The 24278-nt window shown below is 44.6% G+C and overlaps 2 protein-coding genes across 8 annotated transcripts in view; one reads left to right on the forward strand and one right to left on the reverse strand.

The window, feature by feature from the left end:
• Positions 1-438: 438 nt before the first annotated feature.
• Positions 439-9828, forward strand: Homez (homeobox and leucine zipper encoding). The gene is made up of 2 exons (XM_052733230.1): positions 439-681; positions 7070-9828. Exon 2 carries the CDS (start codon positions 7102-7104, stop codon positions 8641-8643), a length of 1542 nt encoding a protein of 513 aa, XP_052589190.1. The 5' UTR covers positions 439-681; positions 7070-7101; the 3' UTR covers positions 8644-9828.
• Positions 9829-10379: 551 nt separating this feature from the next.
• The window catches only part of Rnf212b (ring finger protein 212B), a 41692-nt gene continuing 27793 nt past the window's right edge, over positions 10380-24278 (reverse strand). For 3 of the 7 annotated variants that reach the window (XM_052733234.1, XM_052733235.1, XM_052733232.1), the window contains 5 exons: positions 20765-20804; positions 20058-20152; positions 18756-18817; positions 11779-11856; positions 10380-10577 (listed from right to left, as the gene is read on the reverse strand). In XM_052733234.1, the coding sequence (XP_052589194.1) occupies positions 11794-11856; positions 18756-18817; positions 20058-20152; positions 20765-20804 (260 nt within the window). In that variant the 3' untranslated portion in view covers positions 10380-10577; positions 11779-11793. Of the gene's footprint in view, positions 10578-11778; positions 11857-18755; positions 18818-19153; positions 19224-20057; positions 20153-20764; positions 20805-24278 lie in introns of those variants that run through there. The other 4 variants (XR_008217082.1, XR_008217081.1, XM_052733236.1 and 1 more) reach the window with 2 other exon arrangements.

Below are 24278 nucleotides of genomic sequence, written 5' to 3' on the forward strand. Positions count from 1 at the left end.
ACATTTAGTCACACCCCAACAGCGAAAACCAGAGTATTAAATCATTGGAAACACCTGTCTGTGGCCACGTAGCCCTCAGAAGTGGCCGAAGTCTCCGGGTTCTTAAGATGCTCGTCTTTCTGGAGGCCAAAACCTCTGATCCCCGTTGAGCATGTTCTCGGCGGGTTTAAAAACGCGTTTCGTTACGCGGCCGCAACTGGCGGCGGCTGGGTTGCGGTTTAAGACCTGTGTTGGGGGTATTTTAAAAGGGCTTCCCTGTGGCGGGGGCAGGCAGATCAGAACTTAGCAGGGTGCAGAGACGCGCTGAACGCGCTGGGGCCTGGGAGACATCTTCCCTGCCCTACGCGCACACAGTGACCCGCTTAGGCCCGCGGAGCCAATCGCGGACTTGGGCCAAGGCCCGGGCAGCCAATGGCCGGTCCGGTGCGTTGTGCCGGTGCCCGCCCACCAATCCGGACCTCGGCCCCTCCTCCGCCCCCGAGCCGGGCGAGCAAGGGGCGGAGCGCCTCGCTTCGGGGGCGGGGGCAGCGGCGGTCCAGGGCTCCGCGCGGCTTGCGTGCCGGGAGGGAGCCCGTGGTCCCGCAGCCCCTCTCCCTCTTGGATACCCTGCCCTCTCCTCTTCCCCTTTCCCGCCCCGGCCCACGGTGCGAGGCTGGGAGCCGCCGCCCGGGCCGCGCCGCGGTGAGTGACCGACCCCCCAGCCCCTGGGCCTGCCTCCCGGCTGGTGCGACACCTCAACCCTCAGAGCCCCATCCTCCAGGGGGGAGGAGAATCCTCCGTTGGAAGTCGTCGGGTTCTGTCCCCTTCTCCCCTCCCTCCCCTGGACTTTCGAGTCTGTTGTAACCCGGGGAGGCTAAGGAGTGTGTGTAGGGGGATGGGAAAGAAGGGGTTGGGACGTCCTCCCCGAGGATGCAGGTTCGCCTGCCTCCTGGGGCTCACCGCTCCAGCTGCAGCAACTTTTTTGTTCTCCGACCCAGTTCCGGGCCCTTCCGACTGCCTCCCAGGTCTTCCCCATGCCCATGACTACCTCCTGGCGACCTCAACACGCATATGCAACCGGACCTTACTTCTGGGGAGCAATGCCATTTGGGAATGAAAGATTTAAAGGAAACCGGTCCCTGACTCTCGTGCCCCTCCATACTGAGACAGCCAACCAGGAAACGAAAAGTCCTCGCAGGTTCCCGGTGTTGCGCCCCCATCTCAGACTTGTAAACTGGAAGAAAACTCAAACTTGCTTGAAAATCAGTGTGGGCCTAGGTCGATGTTGTGTCCGAGCCTTTTCGTCATGTGTTTGAAGTCCATTTATAGCTATAGTTAAGCCAGAAATCTAAAAATTAATTACATGCAATAACCTAAACTTTACCATTGGAAGCAGATTTCACCAATCTTTGGTGTGTTGTTTAACTTCTTTTCTAGTATTAACTGCACCTTGAGAACTTTATAAAACTGTGAATGCCTGCGTTCCAGTCCACTAATCAGATGGGAATGGGGAGGAGGGTGGCCTTGTAAGTTTCCCAGGTAACTCTACTATGCCACTCTACATGAGAGCTACTCACTCTGATCATGGGTATGTGTTCCAGTGTGGCATTCTTCAGAGTGAATCGAGATTGGACACTGGGAACCCACCTGAACGGAGCACACTCAGTTCAGTCTACAGTTGCCCTAACTGGGCAGGGTTTGATGCATAGTCTTGAATTAGTCTCTCCAAAGCATTTAATTTTTCTGTTTATCTAGTTTTACTCTGTAACTCAGGCTGGCCTCGAATTTGTTCTTCCTGAGTTGGCTTGGCCCTTGAGGTGACTTAGTTTTCATATTTTAATAGGTTTTCATGATGTTTAATTGATAGTATACAAATACCCAGAAATGGGCAGCCACACACGGGAATAAACAGTTGAAGAAGCACACTGTTGCAAGCACCCAGACAACTGAATAAAGCCAGACTGTTGCACTAGAGAGTAGCTAACCTTGGGTACCCAGGACACAGTGGGTATTAGTCATGTCATCTGTGAACCATTTAGCACCATTACCACCCCAACTGGTGCCGCAGATACCCCCTTCCAGACAGCCTTAATTCTTGACTCCTACGCTTACATTTGTTCACATTAACTGATGGTTCATTTTTACGTAAGATACTACACTGCCTTCATTAAATTAGGAAGCCTTATAATAAGGCAGAGATTCTGAAGCTGGCCTCTTGGCAATGACCTCTGAGTGCAAATGTGAATGTTATTAGAGATATTTTAATTTTTAAGTCATAATTTTCTGAATCTGCCACTTTTAACAAAAGATTGATTTATGTGTATGTGTGTGTGTTTGTGTGCACCCTGTATGATCAGGAGCCCATGGAAGTTAGAGGGCCCTAGATCCCCTGAAACTGGAGTTAAAGATGGACAGGTGGTTATGAATCATGTCAATATGGGTGCTAGGAACTGAACCTGTGCTGAGCCATATCTCCAGCCCAAGGGTTCTGTAATTTTTATCTGATTCCCATAGAAGTTCATAATCTTAAAAAGTTCAGAAGCACGTAAGCTAAACATCACAAAAGTCCTTAAGGCCCTTAACCTTGTACTACCCAGGCACACCTTAGGCAGTACTTGAGATCTTATGTGAATAAAGACTTAGGGAAGAGCAGGATCATATCTAGTTTTCTACTTTGTCTTCTATTTTAGTACAAGCCTATGTTCAAGCAGAACATTCTAAAGTCCTGTTTTTCCCTACCAGTGAATGGGCATCTAAACTGCAAGTTTAGGCTGCTCGTCCTTTCCATCTGGCTGGGGATGTTAGAAGTCAAAGGGGGGAAGAGTGTTGAATATAGTTTTTTGTTTTTGTTTTCGAGATCAGGGTTTCTCTGTGTAGTTTTGGTGCCTTTCCTGGATCTTGCTCTGTAGACCAGGCTAGTCTCGAACTCAGAGATCTGCCTGGCTCTACCTCCCGAGTGCTGGGATTAAAGGCGTGTGCCACCATCGCCTGGCTGAGTACAGTTTTTAAATAAATGACTAAGCAGAATACTACATTTGGCATCTGTAATAAGGGTGCAGGTGTGATTATGCATAATAGATAGACCACCACCACCACCATCTCTGCCCCAGGTAGAAACCCTCTAGTTTTGATTCGCTTTCTCTGCCCAATCCAAAATGGAGGCACAAGAATATTGACAGTTGTAGTTGTGGAGTCCATCCTACTTGTCATTTTTGTTGTTGAGATGGGGTCTCTCTACATAGCCCTCGATGTCCTGGAATTCACTTTGTAGACCAGGCTGGCCACAAACTCAAGAGATCCGCCTGCCTCCCCCTTCAGTGTTGGGACTAAAGGTGTGCGCCATGCCTGGCCCCCTACTTGCCATTCTTATGAGCCATCCTGGTTACAGTATGCTCCTAATTACAAAACAGATTCTTCCAGAGGATTACCAGCTATGCAGCTATGTCTTGATATAAAACAACATTCTAGTCAGCCACAGTGATGCGTGCCTTTAATCCCAGCACTCCGGAGGCAGAGGCCAGCTTGGTCTACTACAGAAGGAGTACCAGGACAGTCAGAGCTACACAGAGAAACCCTGTCTCAAAATAATAATAATAATAATAATAAGTAAAAGCCAACATTCTATTTCAGGAATTCTACAACCTGTGTATTATGAAAACCAGATATAGACTATACAATAAGATACTGTATTAGTGTGCATTGTACTGCAGTAATCCAGTTTGTGCTGTGAGAAGCTGAAGGATAGCAGACCTCATGAATAGGATTCTGCTTGAGACATGTAGCTGCACATACCTCATAGTCTTCTGTCAGTTCTCTTCACACTGACTAGACAATTCCTTGGCTACAGCTTGTGGGAGTTGGTTCTCTCTTTCCACCATGTGTCCTAGGAATCAAACTCAGGTTGTAGGCTCTGCTGAAAGTGCCTTTATCCCTATAAGACTTGTCTGTGGCCCTGATTTTTATTTTTTTTTATTTCACATGTATGAGTATTGTCTGTACACCACATGCATGCAATGCCCACAAAAGCCAGAAGAGGGCATCAGGTCCTCTGGGACTGGCATTACAGATGGCAATAAGGTGCCCTGTGGCTGCTCGAACTGAACCTGGGTTCTCTGGAAGAGCAGCAAGGTGCTCTTAAGCATCGAGTCTTCTCTCCAGCCCCCCCTTTTTTTTCCAAAGCAGCAAAATTCATTCTGAAATTGTATCCAAATCCCAAAATGTAGAATATAAAATCATGAGGGCTAGTGCTGTATAGCTCAGTGGTAAAGCGCTTGCCTACCAGAAGACCTTGGCTTCTACCCAGTATAGACTTCCTGGGTAGGTACCACTTTTTTCTGATAAGAAACTAAGCCTTGGGTGAAATAACTTGGCTAAGGACAAACAGCGTTCTGGAGACAGGAAAGCTGCAGTAGATCTCAAGTCTGGGGTCCCCAAACCTCCCATCTCTAAAGGCTGCTGTTTCTGAGTGCATTCTGCCTGGCATACAGTAGATGTTCGGTGACAATATGTAACTTTTCTATACATGCAGCATTCTTTGCATAGGAGGCAAATGGGATGGAGGGTTATTAGGGTTTCAGTGACTTACCCAATTTCTCAGAGCTAGCCGCAAAGTAGCAGGAGCTAAGAATTCATAAGCTGCTTCCACGTAGACCTGCCTCATCTCTTGTAAAGCACCCTTCAAGTATATTGCTTTAGGGTCTGCATGGACTCGGGTCTCTTAGATTTGAATGTTAAAAGCTATGGCAAACAAGCTGGGTGGTGACGGCGGCGTACGCCTTTAATCCCAGCACTTAGGAGGCAGAGCCAGGCGGATCTCTGTGAGTTCAAGGCCAGCCTGGGCTACAGAGCAAGATCCAGGAAAGGTGCCAACACTACACAGAGAAACCGTGTCTGGGAAAACCAAACCAAACCAAACAAACAAACAAACAAAAAAGCTATGTCAAACAAACACGAAGATTGTGAAGTTTTGTAATCCTAAAGCCTCTAGGGGGTGCTGGCTCAGCAGTGAAGAGCACTTGTTGCTCTTCCAGAGGACCTGGATTCCATTCCCAGCACCCACATGGCAGCTCACAACCAACTGTAACTCCAGTTCCAGGGGAACTGATGCTTTCTTCTGACCTTTGTGGGCACCAAACCCACACGTGATACATACACACATACATACATACATACATACATACATTCAGATAAAACATTCATAAAGTAAAATCTAATTTAAATTTTTTTTAGCGATTAAAGCAAATAAACCCCTAGGTTTTGACCTTTTAGTGTTACAGCACTAGCCTGGCCTGGAGGTCCCCAAAGAAGTGAAAACAGCAACCCCTGACACACTGCCCTTTGTTTTTTTTTTTGTTTTTTTTTTTTTTTTTTTTTTAAGATTTATTTATTATGTATACAGTGTTCTGTCTGCATATACACCTGCAGGTCAGAAGAGGGCGCCAGATCTCATTATGGATAGTTGTGAGCCACCATGTGGTTGCTGGGAATTGAACTCATGACCTCTGGAAGAACAGCCAGTGCTCTTAACCTCTGAGCCATCTCTCCAGCCCACACTGCCCTTTGTGGACCTGAAATTTGTTTTCTCAATCAGTAGTAGCATTCACACGGGAATCTTTTTTTTTTTTTTAGGTTTATTTATTTATTACGTATACAGCATGTATGCCTGCAGGCCAGAAGAGGGCATCAGATCTCGCTACAGATGGTTGTGAGCCACCATGTGGTTGCTGGGAATTGAACTCAGGACCTCTGGAAGAGCAGTCAGTGCTCTTAACCTCTGAGCCATCTCTCCAGCCCAACACGGGAATCCTATCCTATCCTGAACAAACCAGAAGTAATATAAACACGAATGGGACTCTTCCAGGAATAAAGCATGATGTGTTAAAACACCTCTAATGCCTAAGGACTGAGTGGAATGAAAATGTTTACAGAATATTCTGGGAACTAGCTTCACAGGCATTGAGGAATGAATAGGTCCCCTTGTTCACAACCCCGGGAGCAGTGCTGCTGCTGGGGAGCCGCAGGAGCTAGCCTTAGTGTTTAATGAACCTGTCCACCTGGTTTTGAGGAGCAAGCTGAACTGTGCAGTGGGCTGTTAATGGGGGGCAGGGTTCATCTCTGGGCTCCCTAGAGTCTGAGATGTAAGAGGAGACTCCGAGAAGGGAAAACTTTTGTTAAGTTGACTTGAGGGAGGAAACTTCCCCCTCACAGGGGGAAGACCCAACACAGGGGGAGTAAGCTCTTTTTATCAGAAGATCCTGGCCTCAAAGTCTTCCTACTTGGGTAGGGGAGAAAATCCATCTGAGTTCAGGGCTTTAAAGTACTCTGAATGCAGCTTCCTGTTCACAGAACTCACTCCCATTTCCAAGAAAGGAGGCAAGTGAGGGTTGGGGGGGGGGCATGAGGCTAGGCACAGTACTCCCACTCTATTTCCTTGTTGGCTTTTTGTTTGTATGCTTTGAGACAGGGTTAAGTAGTTTAGGCTGGCCTTGAACTCCTGGACTCCTAGTCTTGGCTAATCTCCAAGTGCCAGTTGTAAATATACATTCCCATGCCTGACCAGCCTCCAGGTGCCAGGTTGAAGGTCTACACTTCCATGCCGACTTGATGGCTTGGTTTCCTGTCTCTGTGTTCTGGGAGTAATCCAAGATCGTTAGGCACTAAAGAGAAATCATTCTGAGATTACTGCATTACTGCATTCTGGTTTTTGTGGTTTAGTATTCAGTCTGTGAGTACTGTTCCATGAACTTCAAGGGGAGAGTGAGTGATAGCTTTCAGAAGCAAATTGAAATTGGAAAGGTAAAGGCTTTGGTGGGGGGGGGGGGGATAACGTTTTTTCCTTAGCCTCTAAAGACAGAATTACTTGGGGTCATTTTTATCCCAACTTCTGTGGACTCTGTGTTTCATATAAAGAACCAGGAATTATGGCAGGTTCTGATGACAGGATTGTGAAAATCGAGAAATGATTGAAGCATTTTAGGAGCAGTACAACATGATTCAAATAGAAAATTGTTTGGTGTCTAGCAATTTGGTAAAAATTAAAAGATGGGCCAGAAGAGCCTCGGTGATGGAGCTGTTTTTCTTCTCCTTACAGCTGTCTCTGAAGGGCACACGCCGGAGCACACCATGCCTCCTAGTAAAGATGCCGGCAGTCTTAACAGCTCGGCAGCAGGGCTCATCTGCCTCCCTCCGATCTCTGAGGAACTACAGCTTGTGTGGACTCAAGCAGCACAGACCAGTGAGCTGGATGGAAATGAACACCTGCTACAGACCTTCAGCTACTTCCCCTACCCAAGCCTGGCAGACATTGCACTCCTCTGCCTGCGGTATGGGCTGCAGATGGAGAAGGTAAAGACCTGGTTTATGGCCCAACGCCTCCGCTGTGGCATTAGCTGGTCATCTGAAGAGATAGAAGAGACTCGAGCCCGAGTGGTGTACCACCGAGATCAGCTCCATTTCAAGTCTCTTCTCTCTTTCACGCATCATACAGTGTGGCCCCCACAGGAGACACCTCCAGTGCCCTCTCCAGAGCAGGTTGCTCTTGAACTGTGTCCTCCGGCTCTTAGTGAGCCCACCCAGATGAAAGGATTGAAGGTTGAGCCTGAGGAACCCTCTCAGGTACCACAGCTGCCACAGAGTCACCAGAAAGTGAAGGAACTTCTGATGACAGGCAGCAGAGCATTCCCCCACCAATCAGACTTTTGTCAGGATCTTCAGACCAGTGGACTCTCTAAGGAGCATGCAGAAAGGGGGTCCGACCAGTCATGTGGAAGGACTGCTTCCTGGAATCAGCCCACAGCTGTCCATCAGCCACGTGCTGGGGATAAGCCGCCATCGATCTCATTACTTGTCAGTGGTTGTAAGGAGGAATCAGCACCTAGTGGGACACCTCCATCTCCCTCTTTCCAGGTACTGGCTAATGGAACCACTGCCACCCCTCAACCCCTCCAGCCTTTGGGCTATAGACCACAGTCATTCTCGCCCAGTGAGCGGGCACTGTCCCCACACGTAGAACCACCCTGGCCCCAAAGGCTACGGAATAACTCAGTAGCAGGCAGGGTTGGCCCCACAGAGTACCTTTCACCAGACATGCAGCACCAGCGAAAGACTAAGCGCAAAACCAAAGAACAGCTGGCCATCCTCAAATCCTTTTTCCTGCAGTGCCAGTGGGCACGACGGGAAGATTACCATAAACTAGAACAGATCACTGGTTTACCTCGCCCTGAGATCATTCAGTGGTTTGGTGATACCCGATATGCCTTGAAGCATGGACAACTGAAATGGTTTCGGGACAATGCAGGACTTGGTACGTCTGCTTTTCAAGATCCAGCTATTCCTATACCATCTACTCATTCCTTGAAAGAATGGGCCAAGACACCACCTCTGCCAGCCCCACCACCCCCACCAGACATACGACCTTTAGAGAGGTACTGGGCGGCCCACCAGCAGCTGCAGGAAGCCGACATCCTTAAACTGAGTCAGGCATCAAGACTTAGCACTCAGCAAGTGTTGGACTGGTTTGACTCTCGATTGCCTCAGCCAGCGGAGGTGGTAGTTTGTCTAGATGAAGAGGCTGAGGATGAAGATGAGGATGAAGAACTGCCAGAAGATGGTGAGGAAGAGGAGGAGGAAGATGATGTTGATGATGATGATGCCATACAAGACTGAGGGGGGTTGAGGAAGAAAAGGGGGGGTCTATTACTGAAAGATAAACCACCTTATTGACCGTTTAAACCTTTTTGAAACACTCGGTCTCAAAGAACTAAAAAGTTTTGTGTTCATAGTGGGCAAGACAGGATAGTAATTTGACAATAGACTGGGGAGGTGACCAGGATACAAACTAAGGAATTGGATCAACAGAAACCCAATTCTCTAGCCTCATGTGGAGAGGGCCAGGGATCTGGGCAAACAATGGCTGGAAAGGGCCCTTGCTCTCCTCTTGTTCTTTCTCGTTAGTACACTTAAGCCTTGTCTCAGCCCCACACCTCTGTGGGACCTGGAATGGAGAGTATTGTGACCAGCTTAGGATCTCAGTGTACCCCAAATCCCACCATCTGTCAGAGCATACAAGGCTGCTTTGTGCCCGTCCCTGTCTTTCTGAGCACATGGCCATGCACACTGCAGCTGGGATCTGCACTGTCCCAGCTTTGTCAGACCCTCCCTCATACCAGTCGGGTGTTTCCACTCCTTTTGTTGCTCACTCACACAAGCAGAATGCTCTTGCTTCTGATACTGGACCAATCTGCCTTCTACCATTTTATTTCTATTGTCTCAGGGTAACTCCTTACAGAATTTGTGAAAAATTTTAATAATCAGGTTGTGAATATTTGTATATTTATTGGAAGGGGGAATTAGGGGACTCGCCCTTTACAGCATGATGAGCCAGGCATGGTGCCTGTGACTACAGCACTTGGCAGGTGTGGCAGGAAATCTAGGAGTTCAAGGCCAGCCTGGACTACATATCAAGTTAAAAGCCAACCTGGACTATGTAAGAGCCTGTCTTGAAACATAACGTCACAGTGTGACAGAGGAGAAGGGTGGTGGGGATGTTACAGGTTTGGATTTACAAACTTGATACCACTTTCTGTCCAGATTGGTAAGAGACTGTTGGTTTTTTGTTTTGTTTTCTCCTTTTTTGCTACTGGTTCAATTTGTATCTAACAAGAAATGTTTCCCTCTTTATAGGATCTGTCTTGGGGACAGAAGGACCATGGTCTTCTAACTCAATGATGTTCTAGAATAAATGTCAACACTGGGGATCACTGGTAACAATGGGTTAGTTACCTGAAAATAGAGCAAAGCCCCAAATTGCTAAAATAATTAAGGCCAACAATAAAATCGTTTTTCTTCTAATTGCTTCTCTTCTCCATTTAGCCACTCCTATGGTTTAAAGATCTATATGTATATATTCACACATGTATATATATAAAGGCTTGCCTTGAACTCATGGTGAAGCCATGGCTGTTGTTGAACTTCTGATCTTCCTGCTTCCACCTCCCAAGCGGTTATTATAAGTATATGCGGGCTGGGCGGTAGTGGCGCACGCCTGTAATCCCAGCACTCGGGAGGCAGAGGCAGGTGGATCTCTGTGAGTTCAAGGCCAGCCTGGTCTACAGAGGTAGTCCAGGACAGGCTCCAAAGCTACAGAGAAACCCTGTCTCGGGGAAAAAAAAAAAAAAGTATGTGCCATCATGCCCAGTTTATGCATTATTAGGGATCAAACCCAGGCCTTTGTGTATGATAGGCACTCTGCCAATGGGCTACATCTATACCCAGCCTGAGTCTAGGGATTCAATGTAGTCAAGTCCATTAACGTCTGATTTAAGGGCTGGGTGTGTGGCTCAGTGACAGACCTCTTGCCTAGCATGTATGACACCCTAATTTCAAGCGCCAGCACACTTAAATTATTTCTGATTTAGTCTATTTTTATTCTTTAAAGATTCAGGACACATTTCGGTAAAGTAAATAAAAATAGAAAACTAGAGGACAGTCAGCATCTGTCAGCACACACTTGGTTCCCAGCAGTCAGACGACAAGATTTATTGATGCTTCAGTAGTACAGCAGGCTGTAACTCCACTTGTTCATCCCACTGTTCTGGAACCTGTAATAACAAGAGTTGCAGTGGCCATAAAAGGGTATCTCTTTTATGATTGTTTTCCTCTTTATTAATCTATATACTTTAGTAAGATGGAAATCTATTCTACCTATTGTTCTGACAAAGGAAAATCAAAATATTTCACAGCAACTGGATGTAGAATAAACAATGAGTAAAAGCATAAGCTGGGCGGTGGTGGTGCACACCTTTAATCCCAGCACTCGGGAGGCAGAGCCAGGCAGATTTCTGTGAGTTTGAGGCCAGCGTGGTCTACAGAGTGAGATCCAGGACAGGCACCAAAACTACACAGAGAAACCCTGTCTCAAAAAACAAAAAAAAAAGTATAATAAATTAGGGTTGGGGTTGAGGATTTAGTTCAGTGGTAGAGTGCTTGCCTAACAAGTGCAAGTCCCTGGGTTTGGTCCTCAGCTCTGGAAAAAAAAAAAAAAAAAAAGACAAAAATAAATAAATAAATAAATTAAGGTGTTGCTTATTAACATTGGCAACAGGAAAGCAATGTCCAAAGCTAAAAAGTGAGATTCAGAAATGAACCAGGATAAGTATATTATCCAGTCTCTCTGCCCCCATAAGGCCAAGGATTTCTGCAACTTTAGTTTCAAACTAGGTAATGAAAGGCAGTATATGAGGGAGAGAGAATGATCTTCCTGAAGCCCAGTATAAGACCTAAAAGCTTTCTTGAGCATTGCTGTAAGATAGAGCCAGTGACCTGAGTTGGGTCCTCAGGACAGACATGGTAGAAAGAACTGACTCCCACAAGTTGTCCTCTGACCCCTAACAGGTACATATACAAAATACATTTAGTAAACAATTCAAGGGTCTGAGAGATGATGGCTCAGCAGGTAAGCATGCTTTGTGCTTGTCAAGAAGGCCCAGCTGGGTTCCCCAGCACCCATGTCCGTCAGCTCACCAACTGCTGTGAAACGGGCTCTAGGGATCACACCCTCTTTTGTCCTCCAAGGGCACAGGCACCACACGCACCCATATGCAAGTGGAATACCCTCATTCACACATACACAATATTTTAAAAAGTCTTTAATGTTTTGAAGAGAAAAAGGAATATAAAGTTGTTCAAGAGAACAAGCTGCAGAATGAAACCACGAAACAGCAGGTACACATTTTGCAAGCCTATGTCCCCTAGGGTACTGCCCACTGAAGTCCATCCTTGAGCATTATGCACAGTTCAAACCTGGAAGATGGATGTCTATCTGGAAATGCTCCATCCTTCTCTCCTGGCTAGTCCCATCTGCCTCTGTTGGGAGAATGTCTGTGGCAGAGAACAGATTTGCATGTTATGACATGGAACAGAACCAACCAACCGTCATTGCTTCCCCATGACGTCTCCTCATGTGATGACTAACTTCCAAATTTGATCTTTGAGATAGGGTCTCACTGCTCCTGTTTTCCTAGAGCTTGTCTATGACTTTTCCTGTGAGCTTTCCCAGGCTGGCCTTGAACTCACAGAGATCTGCCTGCACGGTTCCCAAGTGCAGATATTAAAAGTGTGTGCCACTATACCCAGCCCAAACTAAGATTTGATACATCCTGTATGATGAGGGCTTTGTTGTTACTTAAGAAACTCTAGAATATGTCAGTACTTTGTGATAATGTCAAGTATATGAGAAACTTTGGGAAGACAGGAATATTTGACTGTCTTATCAAAAGGCAATTACCAGGAAGGTAGAGATCTTACACCTCTGGGAATGAGGCACTTTTTCAATAATTATTTTCAATTTCTTAGTGTTTTCTTTTTTAAATTTTATGTTTAAGGGTGTTTTGCTGCATGTATGTCTGTGTACCTCTGCACACAAAAGAGGGCATCAGAGATCCCTGGAGGCCGGAATTACAGAGGGTTGTGATCCACCACGTGGGTACTAGGAATCCAACCCAGATCCTTTGAAAGAGCAGCCAGTACTTTTAAATGCTGAGTCATCTCTCTCTCTCTCTCTCTCTCTCTCTCTTTTTAAATTTACTTATTTTTATTTTATGTGCATTGATGTTTTGCCATGGGTGTAAGGTCCTTTGAAACTGGAGTTACAGACAGCTGTGAGCTGCCATGTGGGTGCTGGGAATTGAACCCAGGTCCTCTGTCAGAGCAGTCAGTGCTCCTACCACTGAGCCATCTCTCCAGCCCCTGAGTCATTTCTTTAGTCCTAAAAGGTTTTGTTTTAAAGGATAGACTAGAATAAGGAACCCATCATCCAACATTAAAAAAAAAAAAAGACCAAAACAAAACAAACAACAAAAACAAAAAAACCCCAATTCATGGCCAATATTTTATTTATATATTCTATTGCCTCTTTCTACTAAACTATACTAAAGCAAAATCTAGATACCATTTAATGTGCTGTCTTAGGGTTCCTATTGCTGTGAAGAGACATGCCCATTGCAACTCTTATAAGGAAAACATTTAATTGGAGTAGCTCACTTACAGTTTTAGAATTTCAGTCCATTTTTGTCAGGGTGGGGAGCACGGAAGCATGCACACAGATGTCATGCTGGCTACATTTTTGGCTTTCAGGGAACAGGAAGTCAACTGACTGTCACACTGAGGGAAGCTTGAACAAAAGAGACCATCAAAGATCACCTCCACAGTGACATTTCCTCCAACAAGGCCACACCACCTAACAATGCCACTCCCTTTGGGGGTCATTTCCTTTCAGACTACCACATTCTACTCCCTGACCATATCACAGTTAAAAAAAAAACAAAAACCGTATTCAGTCCAACTTCAAAAGTCCCCATAGTCTGTAATACTCTCAAATTTGTCTTAAAGTCCAAAGTCTCTTCTGAGATTTATGTAATCTCTTAACTGTGATATCCCTATAAATAATCAAAATAAAAAAGATCACATACTTCCAACATATTATGACACAGGATATACGTTACCATTCCAAAATGCAGGGAATGGAGCATAGTGAGGAAATACTGGACCAAAGCAAGACCGAAAACCAACTGGGCAAACTCCAAACTCTGCAGCTCTGTGTCTGATGTCAAAATGTTCTTCATATCTCCAACTCTGTTCAGCTTTGTTGACTACAACACACTTCTTTCTCGTGGGCTTGTTCTACTCCCTATTAGCAACTCTCCTTGGCAGGTATCCCAAGACTCTGGCATCTCTAACAACTTGGGTTCTCCAACACAATCCAGGCTTCATTTTCACAGCTTCATACAACAGCCTCTTTACTAGGTCTCTATTCAGGGACTCCTCCAACACATGCCTGGCCTCAGTAGCATTATTCCATAACTCCTTTCTTCTGTCCTGAACTCTCTGCTGCTTCCTGGGGCTGGAACATGGCCTCCTTGTTCAATTACATCTTCACCAGCTTTCTGTCATTTACTGCCTAACCTTGGCTGTCCTAAAACTTGCCCTGTAGACCAGGCTGGCCTCAGACTCAGATCTGGCAGCTTCTGCCTTCCCAGTGTTGGGATTAAAGGTGTATCCCACCATGCCCAGCTCTTAAGCTTTTCTTTAGTGTCTTTCCACAAGTTGGAAACTTAGCTGGGTGGGATCTTGCCCTGAGGTCACCACTCCCTTTATTACATTTCTTAACCCATTTATCTCCTTGAACACAGGATTTAGCTCCATTCCACTTCCTGGTGCTCTTTTTCTCCTCAAAATTTACTTTTTGTAATTTACCCTGTTCAGCTTGCTTCTTTTCACTATAAATTTTCATTAGAGTTACCACTAATATCCACACAATAGTGTCTATACTAGACAGTTTTGAGATTTCTTCCAATGGAATTAATCTAAAACTCTTCACTTTAGCCTCAGGTAGACTCTTTGGACAAGGGTAAAAGGCAGCCACTTTCTTCACCAAAATATCACAAAAATGATCTCCAAGCAACATACTAAAATTCTTCTCCTCTGAAACCTCTTGAGTGAGCCCCCCCCCCCACTCTTAGCACCTTGTCTTCCATGCTCCTACTAGTTTGCCCCATTAAGCCGTGCTTACAGCATTCCACTTCTTTCATAACCCAAATTACCAAAGTCCAAATTCCTCCAAACAAATACATGGTCAGGCCTATCACAGCAATACCCCAGTCCCTGGTACCAACTTGTTTTAGTTAGGGTTTTTATTGCTGTGAAGAGACACCATGTCTACTGTTAACTCTTAGAAGGAAAACATTTAATTGGAGGGGCTTGATTACAGTTTTAGAGGTTAAATCCGTTATAATCATGGTGGGGAGTATGGTGGCATGCATGCATATGTCATGCTGGCTACATTTTGGCTTGCAAGGAATAGGAAGTCAACTGTCACACTGAGGGAAGCTTGAACAAAAAGGACCTCAAAGCCTACCCCTACAGTGATATACTTCCTCCAACAAGGCCACACCTTCTAATAGTGCCAATCCCTTTGGGGGGATCATTTCCTTTCAGACCACCACACTTCCTATCCATAAATTTTTATATTTACATATATATGTGTATGTACTTGCTCTTATATGTGGGTAAATATAGACTCATCAGACCTAAAATACTACTCGGTGTTTAAAGTTTGGGGCATAGTGTTGCACACCTTTAATTTCAGCACTCAGGAAGCAGAAGCAGGCAGATCTCTTTGAGTTTGAGGCCAGCCTGGTCTACATAGTGAGTTCTAGAACAGTCAGGGCTACAAGTGAGACCCTGTCCCAGAAAAAAATCTTTAATAGTGCCCAACAGAATAAGATTCCTCAAGTATCTCATAGATGCAGGGTTTTTTATTTTTGAGATAGGGTTTCACATAGCTCAGGTTAGCCTCCAAACTTGTTATGTAGCCTAGGATGATCTTGAACTCCTGATCCTCCAGCCTTGACCTCTCAAGTGCTCAGATGATAGGTGTGTACCACTACACCCAGTTATAAATGTGTTTCTAACAGGATTCAACTTGGGGCCACATATTTGTAGGTCTCTTGTATTTCTTTGTAGGTTAATCTCTGTTTGTAAGGTTCTATGAGAGGGATGCTGTTTCTTCAGTGTTGCTTCTTACAGCTCAAACCTCAGGTTTTTTGGGTGTTTTTTGTTGTTGTTGTTGTTGGTGGTGGTGGTTTTGAGACAGTTTCAGGTATCTCAGTCTGGCCTTGAGCTCCTAATCTTCCTACTTCTACCTCCTAAATGCTGGGATCACAGGTGTGCTGTCACTATGCTGGGCTCCTAATATCTAAAAAAGAAAAGAAAAACAGCAGCAGCAATAAAAAACTTCTTTTCCTGTCCCTTCTTCTTCTCTCCATTGAGACATGAGCCTTGAGCTTGATATGTGGGCAAGGATGCCTTTGATTTTTCTGGTCCATCTCCTGAGTGCATGCACCTAGTTTTATGAAGAGCAGGGCATTGAACCAGGGCTTTGTGTATGTTGGGCATGCACTCTATCAACAGAGCTACATGCCTAGACTTTTTTTTTTTTTTGGTTTTTCAAGACAGGGGTTTCTCTGTGTGGTTTTGGAGCCTGTCCTGGATCTCGATCTGTAAACCAGGCTGGCCTTGAACTCACAGAGATCCACCTGGCTCTGCCTCTCGAGTGCTGGGATTAAAGGCATGTGCCAGCGCAGCCTGCAGCCTGGCCTGACCTTTTTTTTTTAAACTTAAAAAACATTTCATTTACATACAAAGAAACTGGTTTCATTATTAGACCTTAATTTCTTTTTATTCTCTTGTTTGTTTTTTTATTTTATAATTTAACTTAATTTTACATATCAGCCACGGATTCCCTTGCTCTTTCCCCAACCCTTCCCCCCTTCCCCCCAGCCCACCCCCCATTGCCATCTCCTCCAGGGCAAAGACTTCCCTGAGGATCGAGTTCAACCTGGTAGATTCAGTCCATTTATTCTCTTGTTTTTTTTTTTAAAAACACCAGTTTTTTTTTTTTAAAGATTTATTTATTTATTATGTATACAGTGTTCTGTCTGCATATACACCTGCAGGTCAGAAGAGGGCGCCAGATCTCATTATGGATGGTTGTGAGCCACCATGTGGTTGCTGGGAATTGAACTCATGACCTCTGGAAGAACAGCCAGTGCTCTTAACCTCTGAGCCATCTCTCCAGCCCTATTCTCTTGTTTTAAGGATATCATCTAAGGCCTTGTATATGCCAAGCAAGCACACTTATCATTGACCTATATCTCTAGTTTGTCTATTCTTTTTATCTAAGACAGGTCTCTGGCCAACCTGACCTGGAACTTCCTGTGTAACTCAAGATGGCCTCAAACTTGTGATCTTCCTATTTCACCTGGAAACCTAGGATTGTAAGTACCTGGCTAATTTTCATTTTTCAGATGGGGTTTTACTAAGGCCTGAAACTCATACTATAGCACAGGCTTAGCTTTGAACTTGTGGTCCTCCTTTGCCCCAGTTTCTGAGTAGCTGAGATTTCTGAGTAGCTGAGGGCTTTAGCCACTAAGCCCTACTTAAATTTTGATTTTTTACTGATAAAATAAAGGGCATCCACGCAACCTAAGTCAGAAGCTCATTTTTTAGTAAAAGGGGGACCTGTAGGGTCCTGGCCCCCGTTTTAGGTAACTGTTGCCTTGCTTGCTGACCTTGACCTTGATATCTTCCCTATGCTAATTCCCTGCCGGGTTCCACCCTCCTGAATGCTTAAGGAAAAATCCTTGTCTGTGTATCCTGCATAATGGGCGTTTACAGCTTAGATGCAAGATTGTAAAACATCGATAGCGAACTTCTGCCCTCCGGGGTTCTCCCATTGTGCTGTAAGCCTGTATTTAAGACCTCTTCCCTCCTTCAGTAAACAGCATTTGGCATTAAAATAAATAAATAAATAAATAAATAAATAAATAAATGTTCTTTCTTTTCCAAAATAAAGTATTCCTCAACAAAAAAACAAACAAAAAAAATAAAGGGCATCTTAGGGGCACTGGAGAGATGGCTCAGTGATTAAGAGCACTGGCTGCTCTTCCAGAGGTCCTGAGTTCAATTCCCAGCAACCACATGGTGGTTCACAACCATCTATAGTGGATCTGATGCCCTCTTCTGGTATAAAGACATACATGCAGATAGAGTACTTATATACATAAATAAATTTTAAAAAATTAATTTTTTAAAAGGGTATCTTGGATTATGGAAATAAATATATCCCAATTTTACTATGCAGGAACTGTTTCTTGGTTCCTGAGAAACTTTCAGTGAAAATAGCCTCAAAAAAAATCTCGCCGGGCGGTGGTGGCGCACGCCTTTAATCCCAGCACTTGGGAGGCAGAGCCAGGCGGATCTCTGTGAGTTCGAGGCCAGCCTGGTCTCCAAAGCGAGTTCCAGGAAAGGCGCAAAGCTACACAGAGAAACCCTGTCTCGAAAAAACCAAAAAAAAAAAAAAAAAAAAAAAAAAAAAAAATCTCAAAACTCAAGACACAAAATTGGAATTAAAAGGCAAGACTGAAATTTTCACTTACTGGATCTCCTTACAGACTTCCACTACACCTTTTCCTTTTGTTGTTTGAATTAGAATTAGTCCCATAAATTCACCTCGAGAAATAAATGCTCTTCCTTGTTCATCCAAAAGATACATTCCATTGAAAAGGACTTTTCATTGCCTGGCTGATAGTGCAGGCCTGTAATCACAGCTGTCTGGGAGACTGATGCATGGCTAGCCTGGTCAACTCACGAAGATCTGACTTAAAAATGGAAAATGGGGCTGGAGAGATGGCTCAGCAGTTAAGAGCACTGACTACTCTTCGGGAGGTCCTGAGTTCAATTCCCAGCAACCACATGGTGGCTCACAACCATCTGTAATGAGATCTGGTGCCCTCTTCTGGCCTGCAGGGACACATGCAGGCAGAACACTGTATACACAATAAATAAATCTTAAAAAAAAAAAATGGAAAATGTCTGGGGATACAGACGACTGGGAGAGTACTTACTTACCATGCACAAGGTACCCAGTACCCAAGACAAAACAAAAACTTTGTTGTGGAACTACTGGAAATGTCTGTGTGCTTTTGGCCAAGACTAATTACTGTTATGTGACTTAATTTTAGAAAACACCAAACCAGCAAACTAGTCTGTCAGTAAGACAGACTCATGAAACTGCGAGCATCCGAAAGCACTTGTGTGTCACGGTGACACCTGTGTCACTTGCCACTGGTTACCTTTTACCACCCTAGGCCTCAGCCTTTAGTGTGAAGACCTAACTTCAACAGTTCTACACACATACAAGTTAGGCCTCCAGACATCACCTGTAGGACTGGAAGTTGGAAACCAGGAAGATTCTCTGGTGTGGCTCTGCTCTCCCTCTGACCTGAAGGATAGGACAGAATTGTGACAGATAATGTACTTGGGCAGTTTCTCAGTCATGTTACTAGATATCGTGGGCCACGATATCTAGTGAGCTCTTAAATAAAGAATACTACTTGGAAAGGGAAAGACTATTAAGTAGCTTGGCACAGTGGTATATGCCTGTAATTTCAGTATCTGTAAAATCAAGGCAAAAGAATCATGAGTTTGAGACCAACATGGCCACAGACAGTTCAAGGCCAGCCTGGACTACATGGGAAGACATGTATGTATGTATGTATGTATGTATGTATATATATATATGTATGTGTAATATGTATATATTTTTTAAAGTACATACCTGTAATCCTGTAATCCCAGCCCTTGGGAGACTAGCCTCAGTTACAATGGGAATTCCAGGCCAGCCTGGGCTAATAAAAGAAACCATGTCTGAAAACAATTAGCTAAGCACTTTGAGAAATGGGCCATCATATCAATTTTCTTTCTCATGCCAACACAGCTCTCTACGGTGGCATGTGGACAGAACAGTCTGAGGCTAGAGTTTAACTGGAGTGGAAAGAGGCAGTGTAAAAATGTGGAGCAAGGCTGGGAACATCAGGTCTTTAAAAACAGACACTGGATTTTACAGCCTTTGGAAATGAACTCCCAACATGTTCAATTGGGATCTAAAAATCCAGAGTTCAGTTTTTTACATTTATTATGTATGTGTGTACACATGCACCAGCACACACACACACAGGAGCCATGATGCACAGATGGATGTCAGAGGACAACTTTGAGGAATTGGTTTTCTTGCCTTCCATCATACAATTTCCACACCCATGGGTCCTAGGGATCAAACTCATATCACCAGACTTGGCAGAAAGCCTTTACCTGATGAGCCCTCTTACCAAACCTCAACTGGGATGTAAAAAAGCCAAACCTGGTGGTCTGTGCCCATAGTTAAAACACTTGGGAGGCAGATGCAGGGCAATCACAGTTTTGATAAACCTGGACCTCACTGATGGTCGAGGCTATCTGACCTGCACAAGACCCTGTCTCAGGAAGTCTAATTTGTAATTAGGACACATAGGAAGGCCCTAGTCCTGGGTTTCATCCCTAGTTTGAGGACAACATGAAAGAAGGATCCAGCCTAATCCTCCAAACTGTACATAATAGAATTCAACTGGTGACAGGTTTGAACTATTCAGGCAAAATTCAGACCTTCCCCTCACTGTAAAGGAAACTTGAGAACATTAACTTACCAGAATTGTTGGGAGTAAGGACTCTTGTGTGGCCTGAGTCCCCACTGAGGAATGGTCTAAAAGAAACCCCCTGTCCAGAGGAGGCAGATGAAGGTCTAAGGAATGGAAATAAAAGCATCAATAAAGCTAGAATTGCACCATCCCAACTTTAATCCCAGGGGTCTGGATCCACAGAGGCAGGAGGATTGAAACAAGTTCAAGTCCAGGCAGGTCCACATAGTGAGTTCCAGGATAGCCAGGGTTATAGACCAAGACACTGTCTCAAAAACTAATCAACTAACAACAATAACAAAGGTAAACTCAATGGAGGAAAGAGAAAGGTAGAAGTGTATATAAAAAGTGAGCTTTTAGGCCAGAGAGGAGAGAAAACCCTGCCTACAACTGAGAAGACAATTACTTGAATGAATATTATACACAGTACTCTTCATCTTCTCATAAACTACAGATTATGAATGCCAGTAGAATAAGCCAATAAGGAACTCTAGGAATGCTGGCAGAATCACTGTGAACACATCCCTAGAAAAGGAAACAAGGCAACTATGTATGGTTGTGCTTGCCTGTGATCCCAGAACTTGGAGGCAGAGGCAGGAGGATCAGGAGTTCAAGGGCAGTCTCAGCTACATAGTGAGTTTGAGGCCAGCCTGAACTACATGAGACCCTGCCTCAAAAACAAACACACACAAAAAAGGAAGTGCAATATTACTTACCTGTAAGAGAGGCTACGAGTTGACGCTGGTGAAGGGGTTTCTGGAAAGCATAAATACGAGCCAGTGAGATCATCCAGAAGGGATTTGGGGTCAGTGTGAAGGAAATGACATCAAAGGTTTTTGTATATATTTTAGGGTTGGGCTAATGGTAAGTGAAAAAGCTCCTAAGTCACTTAGCAGCACCTCATAAAGGTACTCTTTTCCCTTTCTTGAGTGTGGAGGTCAGGGGCCATCTCTGCCTTGAAGTGCTTTAATGTGGATGTGCTTTCTTTGGCTTTCCCTTTAAGATGGCACTGAAAGTGTAGTTAGAGACAAGAGTCATGAAACTGTCTAGGAGAGACATCAGTTAAAAGAGAGTGACACAGAGCTCCAAAAATGATCCCCAACATCCAAGACAAGGAGAAAGTTTGCAAAACCAGTCAGAATATCATTTCAGAACTCCTTAAATTTTAAAGATTTGGTGGCAATCTGGAAAATGTACATTAATAAAAACAAAAAACTGTGAATGTGAGTAAAAGCAGTTAACATTGTAACCTTTCAACTGTATTCATGTCTCATCAAGCTCCATGGATATCTTTGAAAACCAACAGGCCATAATCATGATGAAAAACAGGTTTGATAGTCACTAAAGTGAAGGAATGGGACTGGAGTTTTTCCAAGCTACCACCTCTATTTATGTGTTATATAGCACAGGTGTGCATATGTGCATGTATATGCACATGTGTGTGGGGGCCAGAGGTTGATATCAGGTGCCTTTTTTATTTTTTCACTATTTTATTTTATTTCGGTTTTTTTGAAACAGGGTTTCTCTGTGCAGCCTGGAACTCTATGAGTTCCTGGCACTCTCTCTGTAGACCAGGCTGGCCTCGAACTCAGAGATCTGCCCGCCTCTGCCTCGTGACACTTTTTTTTTTTTTTTAAGTTTTTGAGACAGGGTTTTCCTGTGTAGCCTGGATGATCTAGTGCTCATGGGGATCCACCTCTTCTGCCTGCCAAGTGCTGGTATTAAAAGTATATGCCACCACACCTAGCCATTACCTTTTTTTTTTTAAGGTCTATTTTAAATTATGTATATATGTGCATGTGAGTACAGTTGCCCAAGGCATAAGATCTCCCAGAGCTGGAGTTATAGGCAGTTGTAAGCTGCCCAGTGTGGGTGCTAGGAATAGAACTCAGGTCCTCTGCAAGAGCAATATGAGCTTTTAACCATTGAGCCACCTTTCCAGCCCTAGTACCTTATTTTTTGAGATCAGTCTCTCCTACAGAATCTGAGCTCATTAGTTCTGTTTGTCTGGATAGCCAACCAGCACTCCAGGAAATCCCCTTGTCTCCACCTCCCCAGTACTAAGGTTATAGACATGCCACCGTACCTGGATTCTACATGGGTGCTGGAGATTCAAAGTCAAGTACTCATGCTTGCCCAGCAGGCAACTGAGCCATCTCCTCAGGCCCTCAAAGTGCATTTTAGACAGCTGTCATTATGTGAACTGTTTGGTTCCCTGGAAGACCTCACACATGGGACTGTGGTTTGATGCGACTTAGAACTAAAGGTCATCATGGTTTTGAGATCAGAGCTCACCACACACCAGCCTGTGTTCCTTGAAAACAATAAGGCACTTGCTTTGGCTGCTTGAGAAGATAATTGTTAGTTGGGGCAAATAACAGACTTAAAGACATAAAGGAAAATGGAGGAATGTGACGTCTGTGGGGACTCTGAGACGTTCCAACACATGCCCAGTGTCTAGGCCCAGGACTCTGCACAATGCAGGAAGCATCTGGAAAGGCCTAAACTCTTACCTTGAACTAACCTCAAGGGTATAAAAAAGGAAGGTCTCAAGGAACAGTTGTCAGTTAGATGACTGAATGCTGAACGTGTGCAAACTATGTGACATACAAAGAAAAGATTATGGCCTGTATAAAGAAAAGTAAATAGCTGGGCAGTTGTGGCACACACCTTTAATCCCAGCACTTGGGAGGCAGGTGGATCTCTGTGAGTTCAAGGCCAGTTTGGCCTATAGAGCGAGTTCCAGAACAGCAAGGGATACACAGAGAAAGCCTGTCTCGGAATTTTTTTTTTTTTTTTTTTTTATAATATTTGCTTTGCTACACAAACCTGAGGGCCTGAATGCCTGGTTTGATCCAGAGAACCCATGGGAGAAGGAGAGAACTGACTCCCAACACTGTCCTCTGGCTGCCACGTGTGTGTTCTAGAGCTCCTGACCCCCGCCCCTCCCTTATACAATAATAATAGTAACATGCTAAAAGAAAGGATGAGAATGGGGCTTCAGCAAATCAAGAAAGAAAACCATAATAAAAAAAACAGTAGGAGTGGGTGTGTGTGTGCGTTTGTGCGTGTGTGCGTTTGTGCGTGTGTGTGTTTGTGTGTGTGTGTGCGGATTGCTCAGGTGGTAAAGAACTTGCTGTGTAAACGTGAGGACCTACATCTGACCTGTAAAACTGGGTATGGCATTGCAGTGTGAGCCTGAAACACCAGCACTGGACGGGGTCAGAGAGAGTTGGATCCCTAGGATTCTGGAGCCAGCCAGTCTAGCAGAAATTGCAAGCTCAAGTGAGAGACCTTGTCTAACAAATTAAAATAATGGTCCTCACAAAGCTCAGGGGACACTAAGGAAGATGGGACGGTAAAATGTAAGAGCTGGGGAATGAGGAGGAACACTGTGAAATGCTGTCTTTTGGGCATGCCACGAGCCCCTGCACTCACGAATTCCCAACAGCTATGGTTTACCTGCACAAGATAAAGCCAGCAAACAATTCCACTATGGATAGGGGAGGGCTATGAAACTTCACCTCAGCTGAGGAGTTATTGGCAATTGAAGGGGTGTCATTTTTCTTTGGGGGTGTAGTTGGTACATTGTCTTATGTTCATGTAGGCAGAAACTGGTAGATTATTTAAAAAAAAGAGGGGAGCGGGGGTGGGAGGGAGGAGTGGGGTGATCTGGTGTGGGTATGGTAAAATTTTTTTTAAAAGCTGGGCATGGTAGTACATACTTTGATCACAGTACTGGGGAGGCAGAGGCAGGTGGATCTTTGGACTCTGAGGCCAGTCTGTTCTACAGAGTAAGTTCCAGAATATACAGTGAAACTGTGTCTCAGAAAAAAAAAAAGAAAAGAGAAAGAATAAAGAAAGACTGAAATTATGGAACTAAGGTGGATGGGTTGGGTTGGTGAGATGGCTCAGTGGATAAGGCATTTGGATGCCAACCCTGATGATTTAAGTTAGATCCCCAGAACCCACATGGGGGAAGGAGAGACCCTGTTTCAAAAGTAGTCCTCTGATCTATATGTACACTTTGGCACGTTTGTACCCACATACATATGCATACCCTAAATGAATTAGTAAATACAATCTAAACATTTTTCTTGGGAGGGGGTATTGAAACAGAGTCTCTCTATGTAGCCCTGGCTCTCCTGGAACTCTATGTAGACCAGGCTTACCTCAAACTCAGAGAGATCTGCCGGTCTCTGCTTCCCAAGTGCTGGGATAAAGATGTCC

Source organism: Peromyscus californicus, unplaced genomic scaffold (genome assembly GCF_007827085.1).
Source record: "Peromyscus californicus insignis strain IS unplaced genomic scaffold, ASM782708v3 Scaffold_12__1_contigs__length_115047231, whole genome shotgun sequence".
Lineage (NCBI taxonomy): Eukaryota > Metazoa > Chordata > Mammalia > Rodentia > Cricetidae > Peromyscus > Peromyscus californicus.